Here is a 24,010-nt window from a genome sequence, read left to right on the forward strand (position 1 = left end):
CACACACACACACACACACACACACACACACACACACACACATCTGAGCACAATTTGGAGCAACCATTCAACCCACCATGAATGCATTGAAAAAATATCTTCACCTTCTTACTCCAAGTAACAGTTTCACCACTAATACTTTACATTGCAAATAATTTCCTTTTATTTGTGGTAAAGTAATAGAAAACTATTGTGGGATTTATGTTAATGGGTCATTATTTTTCAATCACACATAAATAAGTTTATATTAGTAAAAAAACATTTAGAACCTGCTCCTTTTTTCTGTTTCCTCAGCAGTTGCTGTGTTGGCGAGCAGCAGCTCACCGGTACCGGACAGAACTTCAGCGTTCTGCTGCTGTGACCGGACTGTGAACTACACGCATGACCTTGCATGTGATGACAAATGGAGCTCCAATGGAATGGTAAAGTTCACCCTGGAAGTTTTATGTTAAATAGGTTTAAACATGCAAACTCCTGCTGATATTTTTATAAGAGGTGAGAGTTGGATAAATCTTTTTCCAAGTCTGGATTGTTCAGATTTTCAGAAAGTTTTTTTTTTTTTTTTCCTTCTCTTTTCTGAAAAACAAAGCTTAAATAAATCCAACAGTTTACCTAGATTTATATTCACATGCCATATATTTTCTTAGAGTTACTACATCACATCTTGATTTGACCAATCAGTATTTTTGTTTTTAACCAACTGATTGAATCCACACAAAAATCACTAAATGGTCAGTTTACTCTAAAAAGCTGTTGTTGTAAATGGGGTCGGGATGAACTGCTAAATAAAGAAGTAAATCGCATTTTCTGGAATTTTTACAAATTGAATAAAAACACAAAACTGTGCTTTAAAGAAGCAGCATTTGTCTAAGATGTCTAAGACCTTATTCTGTCTTAGACAAATCCTGGATTAAAGAAATGAGGGACTTAAACAAGTGAAAAACTGTTGAAATGTCATTTTAATCTGTGAAATAGAATTTAGGGGAACTGAAAAAAACATAAACTCTGTCCCTAATCTTAAAATTCAGAGGGGGAAAAAAATCTGTTTTCTGAGATTGACATCCGAATTATGACTTTAAGCTCTTTATTCAGAGATAAAAGTCTGAATTCTCAGATTGAAGTCTACCCAGACCAATGTTCTTTAAACATTTTTCCTTGAAGCTGATACTAATAAATCAGAATATTCTAGTTAAAGGAGTAACAAGCCAATCATTGCTTATCACAAACGATTCTTATTTTAAATGAAATCCATTAAAATTTGTTCTTGCACCGTCTCTACACAACTCAAATATTCAGTTTGTTTTTGTCAGCTGCTGTAAAATCTGTGTTGCTCTGAAGTAAAACATCAGTTTTTCCTTTTGTTCCTGTAGAACTTTGCTGAAATCTCTGATGGGAAAAAATTCTGTGAATTTCCATGCAAGGAAATCAATGAGACTGGAATAATCCTGGAAAGATGTGTGAACTTGACGGTGGACACTGTGTGCTATGTACGTTTCCAGCTTTCTGTGATGAATTTTAATCTAATTCTACTAGAGAATTTAAAGCTAAATATTTGATAAAGCTCAAAACGTGTTTAACTTTAAGCTCAAAACGTGTGTTTAACTTTAAGCTCATCTTTACAGGTAAATGGTGTAATTAAGGAGACACGTGTGACCTTCTATGGCCAGATGTGTTCTCTCAGATTCACCAGTGGGACAACAACGGCAAATAAGAGTAAGTCCTTACTGTGTTTTTTTTAAATATCTGACTTCTGAAAGTTTTTATCTGATATTCCTACTAACTTGTAAAATGTCTTTGAAGAACCACTAAAGATCGTCCAAATGCAGATAAATTGATTTATTAATCATAATAAGAAGAAACCAGATGTTCCTTCAAGGAATTTGACATCCCATCACAGTCGGGTCAAAACAATTGATCGGATTAATCATGAGGAATTGATTTATGAAATAATCGTCAACTAGCTTAGCAATCGATTGTCAACTGGAGGATAGAGGCTCATCAATGAATGCAGATTCATTCTTTGCTAGAGATTATCATTAAAGTAATGTTGTTATTGCATTTTAGGCATGAAAATGTTTATTTTCTCATTTAAAAAAGGAACTGACATGTTTTATTTGCATCTTTTAATGTGTTTCTAACATTGTATAAAAAGGAAATGAATTGATTCAATAATCAATAGAATAATCTATTACTAAAGTAATCATTAGTTGCAGCCCTTCATCACATACATACACACTTAGACAGGCATGCAGAAAAACAGAAAAAATGGAAAAAGAAACACAGGAAGCATTAAAAACGTATTCCTACGTTTTTAATGCTTCATGTGTTAAATCTGAATGAATTAAACAATTTTTAAATCTACATCCACCTGTGATGTGAATAATTTTAGCCTCAGTAGATCCCATTAAATGGGGTTATGATCAAACAGTTAAAGCTCTTCTGAACTGATTATTTTATTTTATTTATTTTTCATTTCAGGTTCTGTGGTGCTGCTGCTGCTCATCTTCCTGACTGGACATCTTCTGCGCTTCCTCAGTTAGGATCCGCCGTATCAGGAAGTGTGCAAAATACTTAGCTATATAGAAAAACTGCTTCTTTCTGGCTGCACTTTATTCTCATCTCAAAAAATCTTTCATTCTCATCAGTTCTTCTTTTTGTGTCATAAGAGCAATATCAAGCTGTCAGAAGTACATTTTGAAATCTTTTAGAATGGTGTATGTCTGGTTTTCCAATGTGACTCTAAGAACTTCCTATTCCCGATTTGTGACCGACGGTGCAAATGAAATTATCATAGCTACTGTAAAAAGACTTATTTACATCAGATCAAATTCCCTAAGTTAAAGTTTTCCCCAAACTGTGTGAATGTATGCAAAAACACTGCTGAAGAACAAAACACTGGCAGCTGAACTTTAAAGTACTGTGACATTTTTAGGTGGAGACAGAAAAAAAGTAGTTTTGAATGAAATGCTTAAAGTGTTTTACTCCCTAAAGTGCTTTAGAAGATCTGGGATTAGGTGACCAAAAAAGGCTCTCATTATGAAATACAGAAGGACTAACTATTTTACTTTTGAACTAAAAAGGGTCTTAATTATTTGATTTGATTATTTTCTGCTTCAAAGTTTTCAGGGGAGAAAAAACAAACGGATATGAATGTAATTGAAGGAAGAAGAAGCACTTTACTGGAGCGTCAAAGAGCATCTCAGGGGTTTTATTGTTAATATTTCCATAACAGAAACATTGAACAACTCTGACTTTTGTGCAACATACTAAAATAATAAATACAGGATATTTTTTAATATAGTTGAATGAACACCCAAACTAACTATTTGGCTAATTTTATAAAGAATATGGCATGTTGTTGTTGATCAGGTGAAAAAAAAATTAACACTACAATTATTTCTGTATTTTTCAAATTTAGATAAATGAATAGTAGTTTCAACTTCATAAATTTGGTCAATGTGCTAAGAAGTTTGAAACCCCCCTGATCTAATGTGTGGACATGTAGCGGTACAGAATTAAGCAACGGGACAAAATGACTGATATAGTTCTCTAAATGTTCCCTATAAATGTGAAACAGCATATCCATTTACTGAAAACATAATTTAATAAATCAAATAACACACCAAGTATAATTTAAAAGTGTGCTGCTTGTTCGCAAATATAGCAATATAGATTCAGCATTACAAAACTGATATAGTGAATGTTAAAAGTTCAATAACCAGTTCAGCCAGTTATCTAAATGTGGCGCTTTTTTAAAACCATATCTCCCAACATTTGTCTGCCAAAATAAGCTATTTAAAAACTAATGAAAACAACCATATTTCACTATTTTTCTTTGTAAAATGTAGTTTTTATCCACATTCCAGTATTTTCTCAGCAACGTTCGTGTTTGTTCATTCCAGTGTTATTCTCTGTGTTTGTTTTGCTTAAAGACTGAGGTTTTATTTCTCTTGTTCTACTTTTAATCCATTAAAGCTGCTGTTATGTTGATCAGTGTAAAAAAAAAAACAATAACGTAAATAGTTTAAAAACACCCTGAGAAAAAAAATTTTAAACAGTGGAAAATTATGGCCAGTGTTAAAAAAAAGCAAAAAGCAAGTTTATAAAAATATTTAAATTTATGAAATGTTTAAAGACTTGAACGAATAAAGAAAAACGGTTAAGATAATGTCCAAGTATCGACACTGAAAAAGGGAGAACACATTTTTGTGTATTGATACGTAACAATGTCAATACTAGCTGCTGTCATTATTTATTGTTTTTATATGTTATTTATTATTAATATTTTTTAATAGCATACCTCGTTATAAACCACTTTAACCTCAGCTTTCATCTGTTTGCTTTTATTTGTTCTCATCGCCTAAGTTCTCATTTACTTTCCTCTCATTTGGTTGTTTGGTTTAGTTTTTTGGTTTTAAGGGACTCTAAAAACAAAACAAACTATTTTCTTTAGTTCAGTTCATTTCTATTAACTAGTAGATTATAATACAATCCAGAAGGTGAACACATGTTTCACAGTAAATTAATGAATTAAGTATTACATTTTAATAATTGTTAAAGCACAATTACACTTTATTCTATACCAAGTGATCATTTTAAAGTCTCCGTCATTTTGAAGTTGGACCAGCAGATTTTAGATGATTAATACGCCTCTGATGCTCTTTGTTGCTCCAGAAACATCTCAGGTTTTCCTACAATAACAGACTCTGGCATTAAGCTAAATTGTAGTGAGTTTTAGTTGTTTTAGCATTAAAAATCTGTATTACTGACATCAGGATGGACATAGGATGTGACACTGCCTATACTTTGTCCTTTGTTTTATTTATTTTTGTAGTGATTTTTTTAAGTTATGCTTTGATAATGTGCATCCATGTTACCAGTAAAAAAAAAAAATCAAAGTTGTGTAAATTTTATCCCTGCACTTTTTTAACTCAACCAATCATGTATTGATGTCCAAATTATCATTGTTTTTTGTTGTTTTTGGAAAGTCTTGCCATACATATCATGTTCACCACCTGCCAAACTTATCTATATTGTTTTACAATTTTTATACAGGGTTGCCTTATTTCTTACAGAACTATTGAACTGTTGTGTTGTTGCTGCTTAATTTTCTTTTGGAAAAATAAAAATGATTTTTGCACACTCCAAACCACTGTATGATTTATTTAAACAACCAACCTGATAATTTAGTGAAACATTTCACAATTTCACTCTTGAATATATTTGACCTGTTTAATCGCAGGTATGCTTTGGATGGAGGTGATGAATTGATTGTTTTGAGTGAGTAAATATGAGACAACAACTTAGACACTTGACCCTGGGGTTAAAATATCAGTTTATCTGAAACAAAAAACTTTATACTCTTTACATATTATGTACATAAAATGTGCTTCTTTATTTGGAGGAGAAAAAACTAGACATAAAGAAGGAATCACTCTTAAATAATTTACTTTTTCCTAAGTTTATATCACAACAAATTCAGCTGAATGAATTTGAGCTCCTGCAGGATTTCTCTTTTTTCTGGTTCATATGCAAATTCTCAGTTGATCAACTTGCTGCAATTTGTAGCATCGGTTGTGACGTCTATTATTGTCCTGAAAGCACAAACCATTTTCTCAAATATTGATGCAACAAACTGCAATGTTGGACGTAGAAGTTCTGTTCTGTGTGGAGTTTTTTCAGGCTCAGATGCTTGAGCTTGCGGGTCCTTTCACCAGGCCCTGCTCTTTGCGCATCACCGGTGCATAAATGCCACAGTCCCGCATCTCGCAGAATCCCGGCACGCCTGGGAACCCGACCGAACCAGGTGACCCAACCGAGCCAGGGAAACCACGGGGCCCGCGGGGACCCTCCGTCCCATCTTTGGGTTCTGCTTGGTGACCAGGTTCACCTGGGAAAAAAGTCATGACATTTTTTTATTTTGCATTCCAATAATATTTTAAGTCAGTTAGTTCAATATTTTACTAATTTGAAGGAACATTTTTGTTTTCTGCAGTTTTGCATTGATTTTATTAGGAAATGAGAGAAGAAGAATCCTACCTCTGGGTCCCTGTGGTCCATCTGGACCCTGCAGGCCTTTACCTGGATCTCCTGTCGTGCCTTTAGCTCCCTTCGGACCTGTGGATCGAAATACATAAAGCAGCAGAGGAAAAAATGGAACTGAGAAAATATGGACATATTCCTTATTTCAAGAGATGTGAAGAAATATTTCCTTACAGTCATTTTGTTTTCACTCTTCTGTCACTTTAATGTTTCAAATCCAGCAAATTTTGATATTAGACAAAGATAAGAGTTAACAACATGCAGGTTTCAATAAGTTAAATTTATTTAATAAAATATCCAAACCAGCTTAGCCCTGTGTGATAAACTCAATTGATGTGGAGGAATTGTTTTAATTGTTTTAATCCAGAACAATTAATAAAGCTCTATACTGGCTTTAGTTAGGGTCAGAGTTCAGAGTTCATCAATAAGAACCAGCCCAGGCTGACCTCCATGAGAGAGATCCGACCCAAATAAACACAAAGAACCGTTACATATTTAACAACAACAAAAACATCTTAATGTTCCAGGAGGCATTTGAGAAAATATTCTAAGATTTAATTTCTTAAAAAAATAAGTTTTAAGAAACAAATTACAGAATATTAAATCAATGAAATGAGGAAATTGTTCAAATAAAATAAAAAAATCAAATGTATGTTGGTGGAGAAAAGCTGGAGCCTTGATTTCATTTTCATATCAGTTTTTATTTCCAAAACTTTGAAGCTGCTTCCCACGATTACAGGAAGTTGATTCCTGATGAAGGGAAAAAAGTATTTGACTGCAAAATAACATGCAAATATGGTTATTTATGGATGTTTTTTGTTGACCTTTTCATTAAAATTAAATTACCAGAAAATATTCTGTTTGTTTTTTGCTTGCAAGGAAGCAAAATGAAGTGTGAAGAGGTTGAAGCTGGGGCTGTATATCAGAATAATGGTTGTTTTGTCTGCATTGATCATTATACAACAGAAAAGGCCTGAACTGCAGTGAGCAGGAACATTTACCTCTTTGTCCCTCAGCTCCTTTTTGTCCCTCCAGTCCTCTCCGTCCTTGAACACCTCTGGCTCCCTTCTCTCCAGCTTTTCCTGCTTTGCCCTGGTTATTAAAAGCAGAAATGTTGAATAAATTCCTCCACAAAGTTGAAAAACTCTGACTAAAGCCATTATTTTTCAGATCAAGGTATTCATCCATGAAGTTCAGGGAATTATGGGATTCTTTTGCAACACAGCTTAAGCAATATATACCTAATTAAGACGTTTTATGTGTTTACTTGCAAGTTATTGCAAAAAAAATTTAATCAAACAGAAGCCTTGTTTTAAAATATATTTTTTAGAAGCACTCAGACCATCTTGCTCTGCAGATTTAGAAAAAAAACAAACCTAATTGGCAGTATATCAGTGATGAGAGCCTGAAGAAGCACTCACAGCTCTGCCCGGTGGCCCCGCTGGTCCTCGGGCCCCTGGAGGCCCAATCAGAGTTCGGTTGTTGATGGGGCAGCCCTGGGTGCACTTGGCTCGGATTGAGGCGGCGTACTGGGCTAACTGGGACATGACCACGCCTCTGCAGAGCTGCAGGACTTGTTCATCGGTCAGACCAGGACCCTTCAGGACCAAAAACCCAACCAGGTTATATTCTGATGCAAATGTCAACAACATGGCTTAAAATCTGGTTTTATGAAAACTGATGTACTGTCGTCAGTAAAAAGTAACTTTTAAAAATTATTATTTTATTTAAAGTGGACATAAAATAAGTAAAAATAAATAAATGTGTCCATATTTCATCATCCACTTCAAAGGAATAATCAAAACCACAGCAACACCTATGAAACCTCAGCAGGTGAGGATAACAGATGGCTGCCTTCACATGACAATAACATCCAAACTGTCCAGAATAAGAATCTTAAATAGAGATTTTTACTTTATTCCATTTTGTACATGAAAACTAAATTACTAAACTAAAACCTCAGCAAAATAATATCTTGTCATGAACCAGTTATCGTTTTTTTTTCTTTTTGCTAGTAAAGCAGGATAATAGATTTAATTATTAGAACAGCTTCAGTAAAACGTTGTTTTGATATGTTTCACCTCTACAGCTTCTGCTTTATGCTGTTGTTACTCACAGCTGGACCTGGAGCTCCTTTTGGTCCCGTACGACCTTTGCCGCCGGGGTCACCGATCGGACCGCGGTCTCCTCTGGAGCCAGGGACGCCGGGTGGTCCGACAGGCCCCGGGACGCCGCTACGGCCTCCTGTACCTACTGGTCCTCGCTTTGAGACAAAAATTGATTAGAAAGAAAAACATCCACAGTGAATCTGTTAATACTTCATTTATCAGTAGGACCTGAACTACAGGAAATCCAGAACCTTCTCCTTCTCACAGATGAGACCTTTTATAATCAGCTCTATCGTTCATCAGACATCTGATTGTTTCAGATGATCCAAACATGTCACCCTCTCCATGTTTAAGACGAGGTTTAAAACTTTCCTTTTTGATAAAGCTTAAAGTCAACCTGGTTTTCTTGAGCTGTTTCTGTAGTTATGCTGCCATAGACTTAAGCAGCTGCAGGACAAACTGACCACTTTTTCTCTCTTTCTGATTCTTCTACTTTTTAATTTGCATTGTTTGTCATTTCAACTGTTAACTTTTTGTTTTCCGTCAGTAATTTTCCTCTCCATTGTTGCTACATGTAGTATATATGAGGGCTGTCGCCACGTCCAGGAGGAGTGAATGCTGCAAGACAATGAGCCGATAATATCTTCTGGGTTTCCTTGGAAAACCTTTTAATTAATTGAAATTAATGTATTTTTTGGTGACTGGGAGGATTTGGAATGGATGTATGACTAAATGGACCATTGAGGTGACATGTTGCAAATTGGCGCAACAAAAATAAACTGAGATTGACTAAACTTGTTAATCTGACAGTTTACTGATTACAATTAAAGTGAAAATTGTGCATCAAGGTAAGTCTGATTTTAGCTAAAACTTAATGAGAACTGATTTTTTTTAACTTGCATCTTAAACAAAGCTTTATTTAAATGAATTTTTTAAGTTTATGATTTAATCACACAAATAACTTTTCTATTTCAGACGCTTTCCGAGAGACGTGCACATTTCTGCATTGGAAATCCCCAAATCACCTGTCCTCTGTCTCCATGGACGCCTTTTCCTCCCTGAAAGGAGAAAAGAAAAAGGAAGAGAGACACTATACGTAAAAAAAACCCACCCGTAATGGAAAGGAGAAGTGAAATAAACAACAACAGATCTGTCACATGATCATGGGACATGCAAATTACCTTTTGGCCTTTCTCCCCCTTCAGGCCTTTCCGGCCTCCTGCACCCTGTCATATGTAAACAAAAACAAAGGTGTGAAGAAAGAGGGAGACGAGACATACATTTAACAAAAACAACACATGACCTGGTTTCAACCAGATTACAGTTTTAAAAAAAACTTGGAAACAGGAAGAAACAAAATGTCAACACAGACGGGGAATTCCCTTCGAGGCCAAGGGACATTTTTAACCACTTGTGAGTTGAAAACATGATCTTTGATACCACATACTTGCTGTTGCTCAGGAGGTTTAGCTGATCCTCCGTCAGTCAGAAGGTCAATCCCAGGTTTCTCAAATCTTAAAGTATCTTGTCTATCTTGCATCACAAAGATTAAAATATTAGCTGGATCGTCATTTCGCTCATTTACCATTTTGTACCTTTCCTGTTTGGGTCTTTTCGTACTAAATTTTGTTGGGTATGTTTTGTACCGACAACATTATTAAATGGATGATTTAAAGCAAGTTTCTACAATCTTCTAATAAAGTAACTGTGGTTATGAAGCTCTATTAAATGCAATGAGTTGTTTAGACTTTGATTTGTTTGGGGGTCAGAACCATAAGAAATGGAAGTACAGAATGATCCAAAGTTTTTAGAACAAAAATCATACAATTAAACTAAATTACACATTAGATTTAAAAGTTTTTACCATTATTTTTCATGATAACTAATCAAAATACTTAACTGCCAGGAGTTTTTTCTCTGGTTGTTATTTGTGATTCTTTACAATCAGTGTATCTCACAAAGATCACAGCCTACAGATAAATCCACCTTCATCTCAAAACATTTCGGTGATGTAGCTTCGTGTCAAAAATAGTTTTTTTTCATTTGTTTTTTATAAACTTCACCTTCTCTCCATCAGGTCCGGTTTCCCCTTTGGCTCCCTGGAGGAGAAAAATTAGTTAAAAGACGGAAATATTTGAAAGGTTTTATGTTTTAATAAGTAAAAACTGTTTGTATATAAAGTAAGTAAATAAAACATCCTGTCATAAAACATTTGTGGGCCTCCAGAGTTGAACAGGATTCGTTTTATTTGGTATAAAACTGAAAGAGAAAAATTACATTATATTTTAAAATACTGTTTTTGTTTTTGTTTTTTTTTAAATTAGTTCTAATTTTTCCTTCCTATTACAGTAAAAACTTCATAATTAATGACTTAATAAGACATTATTTAGGATTTGAACTTGATTAGTTGTTTGTATTGTTACCATTCAGGGTGATGTGTGTGTGTGTGTGTGTGTGTGTGTGTGTGTGTGTACGTACTGTTGGACCCTGCAGACCTTTGGGTCCATGTTTTCCTGGAATTCCAGGATCTCCATGTTCTCCTTGAGCTCCCTGTCGGAAAAACAACAGAAATGTAACAAAGTTGATTCTTTATTCAACATTATTTTTAGTTTTTGCAGCTTAAGAAATCATTCATCCCCATTTACAGACCTTTGAAATCTGGATAATTTATTCTAGTAATGTTGCAAAGGTTTATATAGCAAACTGTAGTGTAACAGCTTGAAATTAACACAGTGACGATAATAAAATACAGATGAAAATTAGGAAACTTTTTTGGTTTTATTGTAAAAGAAAACTGGAGAAGAAAGAAATTGAAGAAATCACACTGATTTTAGTTTTGTACCAACATTGAAAATCCTAGTATGTCAAATGTAATACCGGCCTGATGTTATTAATTACTAATAAACTCACTGATAATAATAAACTATATACACAATCTTGTAAAATAATTCATATTCCATTAGTTGTTGGACATTTTGTCACATAAAACCCACAAACTTCAATGTATTTTGTGTAATGGCCCAGTCAAAGTCCAGACAGGTTCATTTCAGACTCTGTGGTTATACTTTTAAGATTAATGATAACAGATGCTGACAGATGCTCAATCTGACTTATCTTGAGCCTATTTGCAGAGAAATATGGGCAAATGTTTCAGCCTGTAGTCGTGCAAAACTAAAACAAAAAGATGATTCATACTTCTACTTCATGAGAATCTATAACTGTATCTCAGTTCACATTAACTGTAAAAAAAAATAAATATACAGAATCATCTGCAGCACCGCTGCCAGTTCAAAAGAAAGCAGAAGCCTCTTGGGGAATTATGTATGGTCTGACATTTGGCAGACGAAAGCGAATACAGAAGCGTTACCAAATATTTCAATATATAAAACAGTGAGTCACTTATTCAAATCAATTAAAAGTTTAAGCTTAAACAAGAAATTGAAGAAGTTGAAAATCAAAGCCCAAAAACAAACATACTGAACAAGCAGTGTTGGTTGTTTTAGTCTCCAAGGGGAAATCCCTTTCTGGTTTCAGATAAGGTCACAGTTATGATGATATTCACACCAAAAACAACAGCTGACCACTACGCTTTGGAAATGTCCAACACATTTTAGTAATTTATACCTGTAAGAACTTCTATATTAAGCATTTCTAACATAAACCCTACAAAGGGTTTATAGAAACCCTAGTAAAAAATCTTGTTCAATCCTATTGATCATTTTAAATCTGTTTGCATTAAAAATAGTTGGATGGTTACACCAAAAACCAAAACAAAACAAAAAAAACCCCAACATATTTTAGATTAAGATAATCTACAATAATATATGATACAGACTATTTTAGCTATATCTGCTAAGTTTTGCATGTCTTCATGTATTTAGTTTATTTTTACTTTATTGTACAAACTTACAATACAATAAAGTATTGTATTGTCTGGGAAAGTAAACATTTCCAGATAGGAATTTTTTAATTCCTGTCTGGAAACTAAAGATTCCCAGACAGGAGTTCGGTGGATATTTGCTGTAATGTTTAGCAGTTTCTATAAATTATTTTTGGTTTTACTGCTAACAGCTGGACAAAATAAATGTGTTTTCAAAGTATTTAACATATGCATCTTATTTAAAAAGAACAAAAAAAAAAACAATAAATTTGGCTAAAAGTTTAAAACAAAGTTTAGCTTTTTTCTTTTCAAATGAAAGGAGTCTGTTTTCACTTCCTAAAACTAAAAGCAGACGTCAAGACTTTCCTAAGAATGCTGATGCTGAAGTTCAACTATTATCATTATTCATGGAAAAACGAAGGGAAAAGATGAAAAGTGAACAAAATAAAAGACATAACTTCTCTGTTATTTCATAAGAACCCAACTTTTAGTACAGAATCAAAATTATGCATACAGGCTCAAATATACATAGAATCCTACTAATATTTAATTACCTGTGTTTTTAAGTTGCAATGCATTTTAAGCCATAATTTTTTATCATTGTTATCAATAGAGGGTTTAAATTAAAACTGGTTCTTCAAGGCTGATACCAATTTATGGTTTTCTTTGAGATACAAACTGTCAATTACAATTCTGACACATTTCATTGCTATTATTTTAAGAGCTGTAACATCTGGAGGAGTAAAAATGTTATTGATGCAGATAATGATTGATTGATGCTTCTATACTTATAGAGGTTATACTTCAACTCTTAGTTTTATTTATTTTTCTGATTGATAAACTGCAGTCACTTAAATAAAGAAAGCAACAAACGCCCAGAGGAAGCTGAGGGTTTAGGGTAACTAAGGTCTTTAAAGTAATGTCATGTGTGGAGGGCATCGACTGCAGGTGGAAAAAATATATATTTCCTCTGTATTTGGTTGAATATATGCCCCATTAGAGGGTAAACAAAATAGAGGACATTGCATGTGCATCATTAGTGGGAAAACAAAAACACAGACTCAGCAATTATCCAGAAAAAAAAAAAAAAAGAAGAGGAAATCATTACAAGTGTTCATTGTTTCTCTCTGGAAATTTCTCATGAATTCTGCATGTTAACGTCTCCCACTCAGAGTTTGGTTCCTGTTCAAAGTGCCAGAAACTCACCACTCTGCCCAGTCTGCCCCGGGGTCCTCTTACACCACCGTCCCCTCTACTGCCCTGCACAGGAAGGGAAGCAGTGAACAGATTTAAACATAACCTAGGCAGGTTTATAACAACTCATTTAAATATACAGTAATGTGGGATTTATTGCTTCCTTCCTTCCTTGCAGAAATGACTCAGTTACGGCAGAATGCCAAGAAGATTTGTATAGACTTGTGCGACAGGGAAAATAAAATCCACATCAGTAGGAGGGGAATGTAATACTGTCTGGGCTGTAGCACAAAAAGATTTCTCCAGAGAACAACTGCAGGCTGAGACTAAGAAAACGAGGCTTTCAGATCATCAGATTCACTGTAACAATCTTCCACAGAAAGAGGATGGCAGAAAGAAAACCACATGGAGGTTTTCACAGCTGAGTCATTTTAAATCAAGAAGTTTTGTGCACCACAGCTGATAGCCTGAGCAGATAAAATTATTAATTATCATAAATAAATTAACAAATTGCCATAATTATTTGATAAGGAACAGACATATTTTCAGTTACCTTGACACCAAACAGCCCCGGTTCTCCTATCACACCTGGGACTCCTATTGGACCCTAAATAGGCCAAGAAGAAATAATCTTTACGGTAACAACAGATGATAAAACCTGTTTTATGACTTTGTGGCATTAACCCACTTACATCCTCCCCAGGGTCACCATCGCTTCCTGGAAAGCCACCAAACCCTTTAGAGCCCTGAGTAACAACCAGGAAATGAGGACAATAAAGAAGAATAAAGTAGAGATTAGACATGATATACAAGCTTTTGTAAAAAATTTAAAAAAAAAATCCTAACATGAAAGACAAAAACTAAACCACTGGTGATGTAATTACTTAAGCAAGTAAAAATCAAGGCCAACTATAAATGAGCAGCATAGAATGAGTCTCAACAGAAATGAGTTAATCTCTACACGTTTAGTTAGAATAAGTTAGGAAAAGGTTTTTAAGAAAAGCTTATGATGCTACGTCTTCTTTTTAAATGTTACTAAACACATTTTGATGACTGCATGACTACTGTCAGAATTAAAATCAATATTTATTTCAGCAACAGCAATCAACCTTTAAGATCCAATGATAAATGAAATGTCATCAATAAAATGATAATTAATTTTTATGACGTTTAGAGTGACTAATTAACCGTGCAGGGCCTGATAATAAGCTGCTTGATTAAGGCGTTAGAACAAGGAAGCATCTTAAAGTTGAAGACCACAGAGGCAGACAGATGAGGATAAATATCAGAGGATGAATTGATCAGACTTTATATCGATTTTGTGCTTGATGTGTAGCTGGTTACCCAACAAGTTGAAACTAAATATTTCTTCAAATAAAATGAATATAGTAAATTAAATAAATGACAAAGTGCTTTTGATCAATGGTAAAGTGCTTACACATATTAGTTGTAGAGTACATCTGTAGCTAGTATGCTAATACTAAATAAAATGAAAGTGTTGGAAGAACACCGGTTAAACGGGGTTAACACAAACCAAATGTAAATATAACCAGAGCTCACTTCACTTCATTTTTGCTTTATTTATATATAGTTAAACACAACAATCCTGATCTTATAATCTCTGTTTCAGTTTCAGTTTTTATTTTTTACACTCTAAATGAAGCTTAACATCCAGGAAAACCCACAGTAATCCCTTCACAAAGCTCCTGAAAAACTCCACAGGACTCTGCTGGTTAACCTGTAAACACTTCTTTATATGTGGGGAAATATTACACAGCGCTTGTCATAAGAGATCAAGGTTTATGAGTGTTGACCGTAGCTATAATCATGCAGAGCTCCGTCAACAGAGGGCAGCCAGGGGAACTCCAGAAACTAATGTCATGCACTTCAGGCGGCATTAGATATAACCCCATGTGCTTGTTACGTCTGACATGAAATCACTTTCACTCTGACATTGTTTACCTTTTCTTACTATCATTCATGCATCATCACTCATGTCTTCTGACACACAGGGGCAAAGAGGTTTTTGGGGCATTTTTACAACTTCAACAGGAAGTTTCAGGGGCAGTCCTGTTTGTCATTTTCCTGTTTGACAATTCATTGTACCAAGATAATAATTTCAGAAGTTTAAAGTAATCCGCATGATAAAAATGTTCAGTCTTCAATCTTCAAAGGGGAATTATACTCTGACTAACATACACTTTTAGTCATCAGATAAAGCAACAGAAAACTCATTTTCTCTTTCTGTGTCAGTTGTTGACTCAGGAAAAGAGATTAGATAAAAAAGTAGGACTTTCTAATTTGCAACAGCAATCAAACAATTCAAAGTTGTTCTCTGACCCAAATCTTGTGACTATTCATGCAGTCAAATTGCCCATGTGTTGTATTAAGATATGATGCGTTAAAATGTGTGTAATTGTATTTACGCTACCTTAAATTTTATTTAACAACTTTGTCGTTTGTGGCAAGCAGTTTTTCTGGCACACGTGGATCAAGAAACCTAATCAAGCAATCTACAGCTCTGTGGAGAGATGTCACTATAACCTACATATTTGATTTTCAAAACAGCTTCTATTTAGTTCAAAACTTCAGAAATACTACATCTGGGTCTGTTATGTTAAAATAATTGATTAATGATCATCACCCGATAACCTGATTAAAAAGTATTAACATATACATCACCTTATTCCATCTCCTGCTTAAGCATAGAATTAAAACTGAAATAAAATATTTTGTTGTGAATCCTTTAGACTTTAAATAGACTCTTTCAACCAGAAGTAATGAGGAGCCATTTTACTGTTTGGTTTGCAAAAGACAAAACTCTTTTGCATCTGCACAAAGTAAGATTTTGTGCAGTTCTCAGATGTTAGCCACGGAAAGAAAAATTGAGCGAGTTCGTAAATAAGATCTTCCTTCCTTAATACCACGTTTCCATCGTAGCTTTAGACGTTCATGATCCGTTATCTACAGTCCTCAGTAAACTCAGGTCTTGCTCTTATTAGCGATATTTTCATCTTGAATAGCTTGCTGTAGCCACATGCTAAGGCTGGCAGGTCTCTTTTGACAGTTTGAGTGATAACATATTAAATATGTTTCCCGGTAATCATGTAGGTTTGACTACACAGACAGCAAAACGCACAGCAACGTACTCAACATAGTGAGATTGTGCTGCAGCAGCCAACTCTCTTTCATAGAGAACAACATTGTGAACGGTGAAAACCTCTCAGATGTTTAAGGAAAACCTGTGTGCCACATTGAGGCTAAACTTGTATCAGTTCAGATTTTGTAGAATATATTTTTCACTTAAAATGACTTAGAATTTCAAAAAATAAAGTAATGCACAGTATTAACAGTTCACAAAAATATTTTTAAACCAAATAAGAATTTATTTGGTCTGACACACTGCAAGCAACCTTTCTATTTCCTTAGTTATTAAAAAGTTATTAATACTAAGGTCTGTATTATGAAAGTGAAAATCTCCAAAGAGGCGTCAGCAGCAGTTTTATAAAATACCTTCTGCACACACCCACATAAACTCCCTAAATGTTAGACGTACTTTCACCATCAGTGGATAGTAAACATACAGGAACTGTGTTCCCTGTGGTTCTGTACCTTTGGTCCATTTGGCCCAAAAGGTCCCGTTTGTCCTGGATAACCCTGAAGGAGAAGAACATCAATTATTAAAACGTGATTCACGGATGGGAGAAAAAAGGAGAAATCTTTATTCTCTCTAGTGATGCTCAACTTTATTTGGGAAGTTCGACATAAACAAGAAAAGGAAAAAAACATTCTTTCACTGATAGTTGTAATGGAATCAAATTAAAGGGACATTTTCACACACAATTGACTGAAAAGTTACAATCTTACATAAACGCTCAGTGTGTAATGATCAGAGATGCGTTTTCCACGTCTCTGACCGTAAAAAGAGGTTTTATCTTACAGCGTTGCCTCTCTCTCCGACGTCACCTGGAAACCCGGGCGCTCCTGTTTGACCCTGAGAGACGAGATTAAATATTTGATTTAGATGACTCCTGCTTATTAACTAGCTATATTTAGATCAGTAAATGTCACACATTGATTGTTTTAAAGTAGAAATAAGTTTAACCATTAACTATGTTCATAAATGTACATTTATAAATGTATGCTTACAGCATTTATTTTAATTCTTGAGAAAAACCAATACTGTCTCTATTGCAGATTTTAATTATTTTACCTTGCTTCCATCTTTTCCCTGGTGACCCTGCTTACCCAGGTCACCATGGGAACCCTGAACAAAAAACACACAAATGACAAAACAAACTATTCAAATAACAAAAACCAAAAGCATTCATTGTTTTAAAAAAGTATAAACAGAAAATTTAGATTAATTAAACATTTTCAGGATATGTAAATTCAGATCATTTCTAAACATTTTCTGGCACTGTTCAAGAATTTTCAATTATATGAGTATTACATAAATGCTTTTGCAAATATATATTTATACTACAAATAGAACCAGAACAGATAAAAAACTCTGGTACCTTGACACCTTTACCTCCTCTCGACCCTGGAGGCCCGGGGTCACCGTGAGGCCCCTGAGATAAACCAGAGATTAAATGTTAATAAGTAATAACAATTCATTGGTTGTAAATCACAAACTCGGCTAATTTGAAAAGTTTTAAGTAAAGACGAAAAGAAATGAAAGGAAAAACATTGTAAATGTGAGTTTAAATATTTAAAAATGTAGTTCAGTTGATTGTATCATGAGACTTTCAGTATGAAACAAAGTGTTTGAATCTGATTTAGATAAAAAGTGAAGGCAAAATAAAATGAGATCACATGTAACTGAAAGTGAAAGTAAAATTTAATCCCAAAAGGTTTTCTATTCCAACAAAGCTTCAACTTGTGAGACCCTAATGAGACATGACCCCACTAACTAACAGCTGCCAGCCAGTAAAACCCCCCAATTCACCACCAGCATCTCTTTTCCTGCTTCGTTTAGTGTCAACAGAGGGCAGCCATGGCGGTTGGTGGTGAAGCAGGTTCTGGGTGGTTTCCAGTACCGTTTCGGTATCTGTCACCTGCAGCAGCGCACCTGGTTCATCATGAGAAAGTAGGATGTTTTAGCTGCTTTTAACCTTAACATGTAGAACCACTGAAAAGCCAGAACTGTCTCAGTTTCTATGAAAACAACTTTGTTTCATCAAATAATCCGAATACAACCCAAAATGTTGTCAATACAATGTTGGTTTTATGTTTCGGTATGTGATGACGATATTTAAGAAACTTAAAAAAATATAAAAAAAACAATATCCTCAGTTTTTAGCCAACAGACTAAATGTATCTGTGAAAACAAATTTCAAAGAAATAAAGGCGGCTGGATTATTTCTTCTCGAGTTCAAGAGAAGACAGATTTCCATTTAAAACTTTCCCCAATTAGGCAGCAGATTTAGTTCCTTACAGTCTCACCAGCAGCTCCTCCTCCTCCTCGCGGGCCCTCCATACCGACATCACCCTGAACAAAAACAAGACTTTACTAAAGTGTTATAATGACAGAAACATAAATGAACGCAATTAATTAATTAAACATAAAATCTCCATGATTCACCACAGTTTATGATGGAGTGCCACAAGGTTCTGTATTCTCACTGTTTCTATTAGTTACCATTATTGTCTCAATATACTTCATAATAGATGGCTCTTCTCTGCCACTTATTTTACATAAGACTTTATTGTTTTTAGTTGTGAACATATCAGAGACAAACTGTTTAGCAGGTAAACTATCAGCTAGTCATTCTGCACAATCTTTGAACTATTTTAGATTTGGCAAGTATCTACCGTCCTTTCTTTCAACGCTTGTCCTTAATGGGTAAAAGTCCTAGCTAAAAAACAATCTGGATTTTATTTTAGGACATTGTAAGTGTGAGGTAAATGTGTGTTTACCTTCAGACCGGGCTCTCCACGCTCACCTGGGTCACCCTGAAGTCCAGGTTCTCCCTGATAAAAAAATCAGTTTGTGTTTTCTCTTCCTTATCAAATGTTTTCAGCTTAAATAAAGTCTTGTGAAATAGCCCAATTAAATAAGTTTAAAGGTAAAGTTTGCATATGATATCGTCAGATTCAAACTGTGCTAAGCCATCGCCATGGTTTCCACCAAATTGACCATCCTGCAAAAAACTGACCATCCCGCCAGAGAAACCAGAAGCTCCTTCTTCTCCTTCAGGTCCAGCATCACCCTGCCAGGGCGAAGAACAATCAGATCTAAACATGATATCATTTTGTTCAGTCTTTTAAATTTTCTCTGCATAGAGATACACTTATTTTATTTTGTTTTGAAACTTTTCGTTTTATTTTTTCCATATTCAAAGACCTTCTTTTAAAGCTAGAAACTAATTTGCATCTGATTCAGTTTTGGTTTCTCTTCTTTTCTTTTTTTGACATATTTATTTGTGCAGATTACTTCTGGTTTCATTTTCATCTGAAGATCTTCTTTTACTTTCAGTTCATGCTTATTATGCAACCAGTGATATTATGGGTTATTATGCATGGTCTTATGGGTTAAACTCATTATTGATGAGTCTCTGCTGTTGTATAATTTACTTACAACAGGTCCAGTGTCTCCTCCTCTTCCCCGAACTCCTTTAGCTCCTTTATATCCCTAAAATGAACATGATACATTGAATCCACCCTCATTTCTGCTTCTTCTGTCTTTAGGAAACACGTTGCAGGATAGATTTTAGACTCACTTCTCTTCCTTGGATTCCAGGCAGGCCAGTTTGACCTTGCAGACCTCTGGACCCCTGCCAAATAGACAAAAACATTCAGATGACATATAAACTAAACACATGTACAACCAAATCCAGGCAAATTTAATATTTGGCAACAAATAAATGGAATAGGATCTTCAAACAATAATTAAAAAGTAATCAGACTTCAAAGCTGTTCCTTCAGTTACTGAAATCTCAAAATGTTTGATCTATTTGGTTTAAAAAAAGATATTGTTTGAAACTAAATCTTTTTTCTTGACCAGACAAATTCAAGAAGGAATGACAGAAAAAAGGGATTACTATTAAATATTTCCTATTTAAATATTTATTAGTGACCTAAAAACATCCATAATTGAAAATCAGAGACAAGAAGTTTTAATAACTCTGGCAAAAAAGCAGCCACAGGAGAAACATTTACTTCTTGCATAGGACTAACTATTGTAAGCAGGCTGCAGTTTACAATAAAGAAATTAAAGTGACGTGACATAATAATTTCAGACCTTTGGTCCTGCAAAACCTGCAAAACCAGGCTCTCCAGGTTCACAGTCACACTCAGTCGGCCCCTCCTCTCCGAGAGCCGCATCGCCTCCTGATTCCTCCTCTGAGGAGTCTGTGTCCGGTCCGGCTGCGTATTTAAAAGGCACCTGCAAATAAAACCATTAAATATCAGCAAACTGTCACGGAAACCATACAAGACTTCCTGATTTATTTTACTTTAAAAAAGTCTGCAGCTGAGCTAAAATGTCGTATTTTGCTTAGACGTATAAATGTAAAACTACCTGACTTTTATGTTTGTTGGTGCATTTATGTTAACATTTATTTTTTAAGACCACAGTAGTAATAACAATGCCCTGTTGCTGTTTTACATTAAAAAAACAAGAATACCTCACGTGACTGAAAAGATCCAAATTTGCACTTAGTTTATACAAAAGAAAAAAAAAAAACATTATTAGTGTGCTGTATTACTTTGGCGCCTCCTAGTGACAGATTATAGACACTGCAAAGGTATCTACACCCAGAATAGAAGAAATAGAAATATCGTTTAGTGTCCAATATTGGGGAAATTTCTGTGCCACAGCAACAAAGTGACAGGAAGTAACAGAAAACACTCACACAAATTCAGAATAAAATAATATATATATGAAACAGAATGAAGAATAAAAAAATACGGTACAATATTTCTGTAAGTAAATGTTGTGCTGAGGCTCCGTTATTATTTTGCATTGCAAATATTTTTGCATGTATCTCAATGCAATGCCATAAAACTTAATATCATAAGACTGCAATGTTTTCTCTTCTTTATTTGATTTGTAGCATGGTCACCAAGACTTATACAAGTTCATAAAAATACAATACAAATATTGAACAACTTAAACCCTGTTGCCAGGATGTCCCGTCTTACCTGCATGGTCTCAGTGTCCTCCTTGGCGTAGTGGGACTCTGTGGTCGTGGCAAAAGGAAAGATGTCCTCGGTGACCATGGTAACCCTGGGTGGGTCATAATCCTCCTCTTCCACTAGCTGCTGCTCCTCATCATAGTACTGAGTGGGCTCAGGTTGATGCTCTAGAAAAAAACAGTTAATCACAAAACTTCAAAGATGATTTTGCACGCTACTGCTGCTGCTGGTGAATAAAGACTAATCACTCAGGTGGAGTCCTACCGGGTCGACGGGAGCCTTTGTTGTTATAGTGGTCAACTGCAGACGACTCATAGGTGTGCTTCTCACCTGCATGGACAATAAGGGACGTCAGAGTCAAGTCACCAGGTGAAATGATGTATCAGGAATTTGACAAAAATTATTAAAATAACACTTTATTTCAGTTTGTAACCTGACCCAGCACAATATTAAAGTTACAGCTTCAGTGTTTAAGTATTGGTTATACGAAAACTCTACTGGTTTAAAATGTTACAGTTTATAACAAAAAAATAATAATTAAAAAAAGTGAAATTTGAAGATTGTTTTGTGCTTTATTTATTTTTCACTCATTCAAAAATGCTCTTGAGTTTTCTCAAGAATTCATTTTAATTTTTGCTTTGGATGTGGATCAGGTTAACTTGGTATTAACAACTAGTTGTTATCCTATGAGACAGCAGTCAGGTACAAACACTGAGAGCAGAAATATTATTTTAACCTGAACATTGAGCGGCTCTGACCTGAGTGGTATCCAGAGTATTCATCCTGGCAGAGAGACGAGGTGACGCACAGCACCAGCAGCAGAAGCCCTGAGAGGAGGGAAACCTGATGAAAACACAAATTATTTAATATCTACAGACAACACCTGCTTGGGATCTTTCAGCTGAAATAACTTTTAATCTTCATATAGAAATCTGAGTGAGATGAGCTAAATTAAGGAAAATCTATGCAGATTTAGAGTCATATGGTTACTGAAAGTCTTCAAATTGCTGTGGAGGTGGACAGACAGAAGGTCTTTTAATCCACTCAAGTGAAAAATATTGACTATGTTCACATTTAACCTCCTGCATGAGTCCGCTGGGAAATATTTCCACTCTGACCAGTTTAAATATTATTTTTTATAAAAAAAGACACCAAGTTTAAACTTTTACATGACTAGAATAAAACTTAGAGACTGAACGATGTACTGGTCCAGTTTATCAGGACCTTTTACTGAAACCAAGGTGGTTTTAGCTTGTAGATGTGACTCAGGCTGCGTTAGGGTGAGAACTCAACAGACTGAGGTTTCTTTGTCAGGATGGTCACTGTTCCAGTTTTTCTCAGACTCGTCTGACATTCCTGAAGTTGCACTGTCAGCTTGATGTTCAGCCAAGGAAAAGCTCTAAACTATAACCACATAAACAGCTGATAGACCTGAACACAAAGTCAATAAACAGATGATTGATGAGGATGAAACCTTGACCACAACTTCCAGGTGAAAACCTCACGTTCAATTTAAGGAAGCTGGGTTGGACAAAAATAATAAATACAAGTTATTTAACCTCAACATCACTGTGTTTAATTAAATTCCAAGTTGTGTGTTATTGCAGTACAACAAACAAGAACAAGGGATATTTCCTACCAAGATTCAATAATTCACCTTGTAAGCAACATTAATGCAATATTTAAAAGTCTGTTAGATAAAGAACAGAGCAGTCAGAGTGAACCAACAAGCAGAGGGATCTCTGGGACACTCAAGTCAAAACATCTTCAATGGAAGATACATTATATTTTATGCATTTTAATTATGAAAAAGGAATAAAATCTGACAAAAGTAGCAAAATGCATACTTTCGTACTGAACTAAATGACAAACCAAGCAAAGTGACGTCCAGGAAACAAAGAGAAATGGACAAATTAAGGTTAGAAAAACTATGTTTATGTTCAGCAAATGATCCATGACATTTTATATGGGGATTTAAAATGTTTTAAACTGTTGAAGAAATGAGTTTTGACAACTTCTGAAACTGATTTGAGGTTATTTCGAGGTTTACATGAAACCAGTGAAGCATTTGATCCAACGACGTTGCTTATCTTTTTTTTCTCCTTCTGTTTAAAATTACCTAGCAGATATTTTCAATTTAACCAATAAAATGTTAAATTTGCTCATTCTTTTTGCATCCTTAAAAATTCTTCATACAACAGCAAATTGTTCCAGGAATCAAGCAAAAGGTTTTTCTCTAATCATCTGATTAACATTTATTTTTGCTGATCCATCCTAAGCAAAGATCGTAAAAAAAATGTGTACTATATACAGATTATTTAATCTAAATGGACTTTATAATACAATAGCAGGTATAGCAAACGGAGCCTGAAGTTATCCTGAACGGTTTCCTCTCACCTTATCCCTGGAGGCTCCCATGGTGTCTCCTCAAACCGCTCCAGATGTCCAACAGGATGTCTGGACAAACTCAGTCGGCTGGTCACCGTCACAGCATCATCTCTGGTTTGACTCCGGCTCGTCTGGCTCCAGGATCCGGTGGGCTCCCAGGTTCTGACGGGATCTTCTCAGTTTTCTACCTCTGACTTCCCAACAGGGTGAGAAATACCGGATCCAGAAAGTAGCTTCAGTGCTGCCTCTCTGGATT

General features: G+C 35.0%; 1 protein-coding gene across 1 annotated transcript; it reads right to left on the reverse strand.

The window, feature by feature from the left end:
* Positions 1-5,442: 5,442 nt before the first annotated feature.
* On the reverse strand, positions 5,443-24,010 carry LOC103477601 (collagen alpha-1(I) chain). Its single transcript, XM_008430805.2, has 26 exons — positions 23,764-24,010; positions 22,125-22,209; positions 21,631-21,696; positions 21,373-21,533; positions 20,471-20,614; positions 19,950-20,003; positions 19,808-19,861; positions 19,386-19,439; positions 19,147-19,200; positions 18,665-18,718; positions 17,745-17,798; positions 17,438-17,491; positions 17,165-17,218; positions 16,837-16,881; positions 13,917-13,970; positions 13,778-13,831; positions 13,237-13,290; positions 10,629-10,700; positions 10,214-10,249; positions 9,332-9,376; positions 9,176-9,208; positions 8,159-8,305; positions 7,464-7,640; positions 7,044-7,134; positions 6,040-6,117; positions 5,443-5,890 (listed from the first exon to the last, which is right to left on the reverse strand). The coding sequence occupies exons 1-26, from the start codon at positions 23,782-23,784 to the stop codon at positions 5,685-5,687; spliced, it is 2,001 nt and encodes a 666-aa protein (XP_008429027.1). The 5' UTR covers positions 23,785-24,010; the 3' UTR covers positions 5,443-5,684.

This window comes from Poecilia reticulata, linkage group LG16 (assembly GCF_000633615.1).
Source record: "Poecilia reticulata strain Guanapo linkage group LG16, Guppy_female_1.0+MT, whole genome shotgun sequence".
NCBI lineage: Eukaryota > Metazoa > Chordata > Actinopteri > Cyprinodontiformes > Poeciliidae > Poecilia > Poecilia reticulata.

What these genes read in the sequence shown, in the direction of transcription:
- LOC103477601 (XM_008430805.2), bottom strand. Translation starts at nt 23,784, where the DNA reads ATGGGAGCCTCCAGGGATAAG. An exon ending in GTGGAGAGCCCGGTCTGAAG is followed by an intron (nt 18,719 to 19,146) that starts GTAAACACACAT and finishes GTTTTTGTTCAG; the next exon opens with GGTGATGTCGGTATGGAGGG. An exon ending in AGGGAAAAGATGGAAGCAAG is followed by an intron (nt 17,219 to 17,437) that starts GTAAAATAATTA and finishes CTCGTCTCTCAG; the next exon opens with GGTCAAACAGGAGCGCCCGG.